At 46.9% G+C, this 8,808-nt stretch overlaps 2 protein-coding genes across 4 annotated transcripts; one reads left to right on the top strand and one right to left on the bottom strand.

Annotated features, from left to right (window-relative positions):
• On the top strand, positions 1–5,647 carry LOC117839855 (probable ADP-ribosylation factor GTPase-activating protein AGD14). Of its 3 annotated transcripts, none has more exons than XM_034720287.2 (14): positions 1–451; positions 593–654; positions 935–1,022; positions 1,115–1,176; positions 1,262–1,358; positions 1,613–2,002; positions 2,075–2,608; positions 2,844–2,948; positions 3,052–3,138; positions 3,265–3,351; positions 3,468–3,545; positions 4,905–5,028; positions 5,124–5,169; positions 5,261–5,647. In XM_034720287.2, exons 1-14 carry the CDS (start codon positions 350–352, stop codon positions 5,304–5,306), a joined length of 1,908 nt encoding a protein of 635 aa, XP_034576178.1. In that variant the 5' UTR covers positions 1–349; the 3' UTR covers positions 5,307–5,647. The 3 variants fall into 3 exon arrangements, with proteins under 3 accessions (XP_034576178.1, XP_034576176.1, XP_034576177.1); XM_034720285.2 differs by having other exon boundaries at positions 3–451; positions 3,052–3,192; XM_034720286.2 differs by having other exon boundaries at positions 5–451; positions 2,087–2,608; positions 3,052–3,192.
• A 1,513-nt stretch (positions 5,648–7,160) lies between these two features.
• Positions 7,161–8,208, bottom strand: LOC117835732 (uncharacterized). The gene has a single exon (XM_034715061.2). The coding sequence runs from the start codon at positions 7,898–7,900 to the stop codon at positions 7,403–7,405; it is 498 nt and encodes a 165-aa protein (XP_034570952.1). The 5' UTR covers positions 7,901–8,208; the 3' UTR covers positions 7,161–7,402.
• Between the last annotated feature and the right edge of the window lie 600 nt (positions 8,209–8,808).

Raw genomic sequence — 8,808 nt, 5'->3', positions numbered from 1 at the left:
CACCCTGGCACCCTCCTCGGTCCTCGCATCCCATTGCCAATTTTCCCATCGCCATCTCGCACGGCGACAGCGGTAGCCCAGTTCGAAACGCAAGGAACCAAGCGCAACCCAACGCCCAGCCTGCAGACACGCAGACCGCCACTCCCACGCCTCGCTTCTGCTGCTGCTGCTGCTTGCCCCGTTGCACGCCTTGCTTCCCTCCGATTCCGGCGCCCATTCTTCAATCGCAGAAATCGCCCGGAACCCGCTGCGAGATCGCCGGCCGAGCCCCGCGCTCGATTCGAGGGGAAGAGCGGCGAGCGACGCGACAAATCCAGGCTGAAGTTCTCCGGCCGAAGCTGCAAGTGCGATGGCGGCCGCGTCCAGGAAGGAGGAGGAGAGGAACGAGCGGATCGTGCGGGGGCTCCTCAAGCTGCCGCCCAACCGCAAATGCGTCAACTGCAACGGACTCGTAAGGGCTCCATTACCCCGTCATTTCTGCGTGGCCCGTGGCAGCGTGGCTTGCTTGCTGCTTCTGATCCGTGGCGGTGCTCGATGCTTACTCATTTATCTGTGTTTTCTTGGTGTGTGTGGCGATGTGACTCTGATCCAGGGGCCGCAGTACGTGTGCACCAGCTTCTGGACCTTCGTCTGCGTCTCCTGCAGCGGCATCCAGTGAGTGCTGCCTCGCCTTCTCCGCTCCTGTCACCGGATTCCGTGCATTTGAGATCATCCGTGCCTCTTGTTTTTCATCGAGTTTTGTTGGATTGGATTGGGTTTTCAATGCGTCGCCTACCCAAATTAGCGATGCATTTTAGTTGTACTGTTCGACTGTTCGATTGGATTGGATTCGAGTCGTTCTGAAGAAGGATTGACTTAGCTGCTAGCTAGTTGCATTCGGGCATGCTTATGTTCTGAATTATTCTGTTATCCTAACACATCGATGCACTTGTAGCCGTGAGTTCACGCACCGTGTGAAATCCGTCTCCATGTCCACGTTCAGCACGCAAGAGGTCGAGGCTCTCCAGAAGGGTGGGAACCAGGTGAAGCCATCTGCTGAGTTCGTTGTTCTGCTGTTTGCGGCTTGGGGATGCCGTTTTGGTTCATGTGCTAACTCCTGAACTGATTGATGCAGCGAGCCAGAGAATCGTTCCTGAAGGATTTTGATACCCAGAAAATGAGGCTACCTGATAGCAGGTAAAGAAGAATTCAGTAACTGTTATCTGTTTTGGTAATACATATACATACCAAACAAATGTCCAACTAAAACCTATTGTTGCAGCAACATTGGCAATCTTAGGGAATTCATAAAAGCTGTTTATGTGGAGAGAAGGTATGCTGGTGGGAGGTTTTCTGAAAGGCCTCCAAGAGATAAACAGGTAAATTTGATTGGATCTTAGAAGTCTAGTTATTACCCTGTCTGAAAATTATCCATTATTATCATTCTGGCATTTTGACTATCAGAGGCTTCAGCAAGCCTACTGCTATATTTACTGAATACCTATAGAGGTGTATTTGTGATTAAAGCTCATTTATGCTTTATTCATTAAGTAAAGCCTTCTTATAATGTACCTTTCCTAGCATATTTTGTAGCAATGCATCTTTCTGAGGTAAATGATATTCCATCTTGCAGAACCAAAAGGCCCATGAAGAAGAACATAGAAGGGCAAGCTCCTACCATTCATTTTCACAGAGCCCACCTTATGATTACCAGTATGAAGAGCAACGCAATGGGAAACAATCTGCATTCCTGAGTAGGAAGCCTGGCTCAGATCGGGGGCTTCAGGGGAAGATTTCTGGATTTGCTTACAATTCACATAGCCTGCATGAGAGAATGTCTGAGGACGGCTTTGCTGGTGAGAGTTGTGGATCGAGGACTTCTAACTGCTCAGGGTCAAGCATGAGTGATACAGTTAGAACTGCACCGCAATCACCTAATTTTCCTGATAATGGATGTTTCAGCCCACCTGTGGTAAAAGATCAATCAAATCAACAGAGTTCCTATGGGCTCACTAGTTCACAGGTGGGTGGAAATGTATTTCTTGAAAAACGTAATTACTTTCATTTCTTATCACATTATAAATAAATATACCAGTCTCTCTTGCAGAGAACTGTATCAGCAGGAAACATAGATTCAATCTCTCTTAAGTCAGGCAAGTCAAGCTTGTTTGATTTGATTTTTGAGGATGATAATGTTCAAAGGACTCAGAAATCCACAAACTCCGCTGCTCCAAGTTTCATAGCCTTTTCTGATGCTATTAGTGCCCCAAATCAAGATCTCTTTAATTCCACAGCTGCTCAGAAACACCATGTAACTAACTTGGATCAATCTCTAGACCTATTTGCAAATAGGCCTACCGAAACTCCATCTGCTGATAAAGCAATACCAGCAGCTCCGTCAATGGACAATGCTGGGTGGGCTACATTTGATACACCTCCAGAGCAAAAGCAATCTTCAGTCACTGGGCTTTCTTATGTTCCTGCCACAAGCAATGATAAACAGACTCTGAGTCGAGATTTGTTTTCTTTTGAATCAAATGATGAGCCAACATGGTTTGAGAGCTCTAAGGATAATGCTTCAGTTACCAATAAATCTATTGCCACATCTCTTGATACAGGCAGTTCTCAGGTGAGCAACATTTTTTGTTGATCTAGAAGTTTGCTCTTTCTATATATGTTTTATGTCAATATGTGTTCGCAATAAATGATGCGCGCTCCTTTTAAGGCATCACACGTCCTTTTGGAATATTTAAAATCATTTTCTTTTTATGAAATAGCTGATGGCATTATGAAGTTCTGCTATAAGCTTAGTCTTGCGCTTCAAATCTTATGTTTCAATTTTTCAACTTCCTCTTCTATGGCAGCCTTGGAGCACTTTTGATGCCTCCAGTACTAGCACCCAGTACACTGTCAAGGGAGATCTATCATTGCAAGGTTCTAAAGGACCGGTGGATGAAAATAGTTCTCAGGTGGGTAAATAATGAATTTCATTAATTAGTTAGTTATTTTCTGGCTTTTAAAATGTTGTTAGGTTGTTTGTTCTAACTCACTGCGGTTGTTGTTTATTTATAGCTCTGGCATTCATTTGATGATGTTAATGGGGCCGTTTCTCATGATCAACTATGTGCTCAACGGCGAATTGATGAGCACAGTAATGTTGTAAGCATTTCCCTTTCAACCAGCAATCCATTTATGTGCTCTGTAGCTTCAAAGGTATACCATTTCCCTCTGCCTTTTTTGTATGGTATAAATAATTCAGCACTAAAGGTGTTTCCTTCCATTTAGGGATCTCAAGATGATGACCCTGCTCAAGTATTCATGGATGGATTATCACCTAATACGTTGCTTTCTGCTTCCGCAGAGCCATCTCTGGTATCTGCCATTCCTTAAGTGATATGGCTCTCAGTAGTTCCTATGCCATTTAGCTTTTTGTATACAGTTCCTCTCACAATTGATTTTTGGGCTTATAGATCACCTCTTATTTACAGGAAGGAGCCTCTACTGAGCAGATGCCATTAAATCCATTTGAGCTTCCATTTGACACTCATTCAGGGACTCCTGATCTGGTAATGCCATTTCTTCCTTCCGTTCATGGAGTTTTACTTAGGTTGGCCATTTTTTTTTTGTATGCTTACCTTCCATGAATCGGTTTCTCTAGAGTCTAGACGCCCCCTGTAACCAGTAGAATCTTGCAAACTGTACAATACGCCAATATAGCCTAAAGCATTTCGCTGTTGTATAAACTTTAACAGTGTCACATCGAATGTTCGGATGCAAATTAGAAGAACTAAATATGAGCTAATTATAAAATTAATTGCAGAACCCTGTGCTAATTCGCGAGACGAATCTATTAAGCCTAATTAATCCACCATTAGCAAATGGTTACTGTAGCACCGCATTGTCAAATCATGGACTAATTAGGCTTAATAGATTCGTCTCGCGAATTACACTCCAACTGTGCAATTAGTTTTGTAATTAATCTATATTTAATACTTCTAATTAGCATCCAAACATCCGATGTGACGGGTGTTAAACTTTAACAGGTTGGAGCCAAACAGGCCCTAAATAGTCTAGAACACTGTTGATATAGGTTTGCAAAGACAGGAAGTCATGTCATAGTCATGTGACTTCAGCTCAAACAGCTTATTGTCAGAGGTCTGATAGTATAGAATTAATAAAATTGCGAGTCAATCATACAACATCTCAATTGGCAGGGGCTCTTGAAGTCCTGTCAATTTTCAGAGTTGTATTTTACTTGTACTAGTCATGTCTGAGTACACATAAGCAGATTAGCTGTGACCGGGATCAGATGATAGTCAGAATTGTGTGGTTGTACATGTGGAACCTATTCCAGAATATTCTTTAATACTATCTACTAGTTCAGCCTACTGTTGCAGGTTTCAGATCATTTTACCTGTAGCCCTGTGCTGTGGGGTCCGATAATTTATTCTTTGATGTAGAATCAAATCATAACCTAACCTTAAAATTCCGGTCCTACTCCTGCAACCTGTATCCAGTGATTGCCAGCATATGGGGCGTTTGGTTACCCGTCACATCGAATGTTTAGATACTAATTAGGAGTATTAAATGTAGACTATTTACAAAACCCATTACACATATGGAGGCTAAACGGCAAGACGAATCTATTAAGCTTAATTAGTTCATAATTTGACAATGTGCTGCTACAGTAAACATTTGCTAATGATGGATTAATTAGGCTTAATAGATTCGTCTCGTCGTTTAGCCTCCATCTGTGTAATTAGTTTTATAATTAACTCATATTTAGTCCTAATTAGCCTCCGAATATTCGATGTGACACGGACTAAATTTTAGCTCGAGGAACCAAACGTGCCCATAGTTAACTTGCCACCAATATCCTGGACTACACTTGACATCAATTCCCTGACATGCTCCATCTTTTGCAGTTCATGGACGTAAGTTCATTGCAAGAGGCCTTGCCAAATCCGGATCTACCAGCTTTCCTTGATGGTTTGCCTGAAACATGGTTCTCCAGCAGTTCTTGTGCCTTCGTTCCATCAGCATCACATGGTATGCTTTCCTTGACAGCATCATCAATGATTATCTTTCAACCGTTCACACCCAAACCACCAAGTATGACTGTAAAAAACCTGGTGCATGTTCAGGTGGACTACCCTGCCTTGTCGAGCAGGCCCCGAACTCTCCGCTGCGGTAAACTACTCTGCTCTGCTGCCTGCTTGCTTCAGTATGATCCATCGATCGTTATTCAGGCTACTCACTGAGATCATCTCTGTTGATTCAGGAACATACCGGTTGGCACTGTATCGACAGGAAATCCTTTCGCATAGAGGATGGCGACGGAGACGCTAATCCGCGTCATGGTCATGTCGCTTTAGTTCGATGAACTTTAGAGCTAGGCATTTTGTGAGAACCCGGATGATGCTGTAGTAGTGGTGGTGCACAGCGCAAGGTGATCAGAGGAGGTTCAATGGAGGAAATATATTTAGTAATTATAAGGTTTCTGCTGGTGCGTGGAATGTGTATATTCTTTGTCCACTTCATTTCATGTACTCTAAAATGAACGGGCTGGTTCATTGTTCCAACTCCGTCAGAGGACGATTCACACCAAAGGTTCAGAGAGTTCAGGCTGGCAGGGCGTCCTGGTACATCTCTCTTTCTGATAGCTTCATCCAAACTGTCATCCAAGTAGTTCAGGTACTTTCTCGTCTCCTGCGGATATGCTTGAAAATATCTGCAGCATTGGCAAGTTGGCAACCCAGTGGGCTGTGGCGACCGCGGCGTGTCGGCTGGGCTGGCCGGACAAGATGGGACTACGAGACGATTTAACGAAAACAACTTGTTATCTTTTTAAGTTGTCTCATAGTAATTCTATTCTCTTAATTTATGCATAGAAAAAAAAAAGAAATATTATAAGTTGCATGTAATCACAACTCGTACAAGTAGTCGTCTAGTAGTCCTAAAATCTAGCATATGATCTCTCCCATCACCCACTCTTCTCTACATCAGTAAAAATCCTACGTGGCATTGCATGAGACGACCTATGAGATTGTTGAAGTGTAGCAATTTAAATATTAACTGTATGTGGTGGACAAATTGGGCCTTTCTGAGAGTGAGCCTATTGGATAACCTGGAGATGATGGGAGTGATGGGCAATGTTTTGGCGGCAGAGAGTGGTCGTCAGATGATTCGTATCACAGTAGCGCACCATATTTTGGAGAAAGTCTACGCGGTTGGATCCGTTCGAATAGGATTTCTTCCTCTGGTGCCTCTCAATGTTTTGTTTTACACAGCCATTGTAAGAAGGTGGACGAAGTGCTTGATTTGAATGTGAATTTGCCCGTTTTCACGAGAGTTTGTGTTTTATTGTCGGCTATTGATTTAATTGTTGGCGCAAGTTTTGAAACAACGTACCACAACGGCACAAGCAAAATGGCAACGCAACAGCCGAAGACAAGGTAACCGTGTCGGCTGGGATGAGTGAGTCTTGCAAGCTTGGAACAACCCTGTTCTTCCGGGGAAACATTCGGCCGGGCTCAAGGATCTCCACAATTTCTTATGAGTGCCCTTTTCAAGCGGTTTTTAAAATATGCGTAAGTTTTGGTCAATTGTGTAGGAATCTACACTACTTAATCTAAACGAGATCTTTAGCATCTAGAACATGAACACCACTTAGTAAAAGGCTAGAAACATAACCAGCAGCCATAGTTTGCGACAATCTGGCCATTTGTGTCGTTGTGCCGTGGACGATGTCGGATGATGGGTGCCGTAGATGTTCTAGGTCCGAGTAGATCCCGCCTTCCTTCAATTCTCCACCTCGTCTGTCCAGGGACAACGATGGTGGCACGGCGGCGGTCTTTGGACGACTCCAACACTGCTGTGATCGGGAGGCGTGCAAGGGGGTGTGCATAGGGTTTAGCGCGTTGGCGTTAGTCCAAACCCGCCGACCCTCCTTTCTCTTATAGCGTTGGGTCGCTCGGGACCGCAACCAACTATCGGTTGCGCCTCCGATCGAGGCGCGAGGTGGGCACGTGAGAGGAGTCCGAGTTGGGTGCTACTTATCCCTCCCGTTTTCCTCTCTGCACGCTTCTTTTCCTTTTGACCACCTCCAAATATTTCCAACAGTTTGTTAATACAAGTTCGTTCCAGTTCCAATTTAGGAATCGATTTGGTGAAAAAGAGCGTTTAACTTAAAAATTGACCGTATTGCACCTCAAAGAGGAGAAAATGTTTACTACCGTATTTCTGCACACCGTACTTACTACAAGCTCCTCTACACTCTAAACCGTGCGAATGTGCGATGGTGAAGACGAACGCTGCAGGAGAGCGTAAATTACAGCTTCACGGCACCGTGCGCACGCGTTGTCGAAGCGGGAAAAAAGAAAAGAAAAGGAGGAGAAGAAATCAACACCCGCCGCCGACGACACTACCGGGACTGCTGCGCGGCCGCCCGGCGCATCCTGCTGCCCCACGTCTCCCCGCCTGCGCGGCCGCGGCGCTCCGCCGCGCGCCACTGTAGCCCGGCCAGCTGCGCCTCCCAGTCCGCGAACCCCGCGCGCCGCGCCGCGCGGTAGCCGGCGTCGCCGAAGCCGAACCCGCCGCCGCAGCCCGCGCCGCAGCGGAGCTGGATGTCGTAGCCGCGCCTGCGCTCCGGGTCGGAGAGCACCTCGTAGGCCTCCCGGGCCGCCATGAACCGGTCCCCGCCGCCGGGGCACGCGTCCGGGTGCCACCGCCGCGCGGCGCGACGGTACGCCGCCTTGATCTCCTCGGGCCCCGCCGTCTCCTCCACCGCCAGCACCTCGTACATCGTCGCCGGCGCCGACACCGCCGCGGCCGACGCCCGCACCCGCGTCCGCCGCTGGCACCTGGCCCCGCCGAAGTAGCCCGCGCCCGCGCCCGCGGGCTTCGCGCACACCGAGTTCATCCTCCCCTTCCAATCCGCTGCCGACCTCAACGGCTCAACCCGATCGAAAGACAACCCAGAAAGTGATGTGTGCGACGTGTAAGCTAGCTGCTACGGATGAAGCGAAAGCAGTCGCGTCTCGCGCTGGCCGCTGGCTCTGCAATCTTGGCGTCGAAAGGCCGCGGACCTGGCGTTTAAATAGCGGGGAGCCGGGGAGCGCGCGCGCGTGAGCGTGAGCAACCAGGACACCAGGGGCGGAGGCGGGAGGGATAAGCGAAGGGCGTCAGCGCCCACGGGATGCGCGCGGGTTATTATTCTGTTTGACGCGCGCTAATTGCCTGTAGCTATAGCGTGATTGATATAGGAGTACAGGTTTTTACCACCGTTGGCAGTTTGGCGATTACTATTTGTGCCGCGGTTTGCTTGGAATTGTTCTCTACTCCGTAGATCCGGACGTTCTAGAGGACGGTTTGGCGCGACAGGAGGGGGACGCTGACGTGCTGCGCCGTTTCTAGATTTTTGCTTTTTGTTCGTCGAGATCTGCTCGTTGACTCGATGACTTGTGAAGGGCGCTCGTAGCCGTGATTTGTTTTGTTCTTGCCAGTTGCCACCGTGTCCTGCCGATGCGCGGGTGCTTCGGTCCAACGGGGAAAAAGGCAGACATTAGTACGGGAGATGAGTCGCCGCTCATCAGTGACGTTTCTTTTCTTTCGAGTACGAGTAACTTATTTTAATAATGATGATGTTAGGTTTCTACAGTTTGAAACACGAAAATCTCTATAAATCTCTGATTTCTTGAAAGGGAGTTTTTAAGATGGACTATGGCCCACAGCTACTAGTTTTTTGACTTGGACACAGGAGGGTTAGTGGCTTGACATGTGAGAAGGTAAACATGAGAAATAATTTGTTTTTCTTAACGAAGCCAGATT

The sequence above is a fragment of the Setaria viridis genome, chromosome 9 (genome assembly GCF_005286985.2).
Source record: "Setaria viridis chromosome 9, Setaria_viridis_v4.0, whole genome shotgun sequence".
Lineage (NCBI taxonomy): Eukaryota > Viridiplantae > Streptophyta > Magnoliopsida > Poales > Poaceae > Setaria > Setaria viridis.
This window is presented reverse-complemented; position numbering and strand designations above follow the sequence as displayed.

What these genes read in the sequence shown, in the direction of transcription:
- LOC117839855 (XM_034720285.2), top strand. Translation starts at nt 350, where the DNA reads ATGGCGGCCGCGTCCAGGAAGGAGGAGGAGAGGAACGAGCGGATCGTG. An exon ending in TCCAGAAGGGTGGGAACCAG is followed by an intron (nt 1,023 to 1,114) that starts GTGAAGCCATCT and finishes TGATTGATGCAG; the next exon opens with CGAGCCAGAGAATCGTTCCT. An exon ending in TTGATACAGGCAGTTCTCAG is followed by an intron (nt 2,609 to 2,843) that starts GTGAGCAACATT and finishes CTTCTATGGCAG; the next exon opens with CCTTGGAGCACTTTTGATGC.
- LOC117835732 (XM_034715061.2), bottom strand. Translation starts at nt 7,900, where the DNA reads ATGAACTCGGTGTGCGCGAAGCCCGCGGGCGCGGGCGCGGGCTACTTC.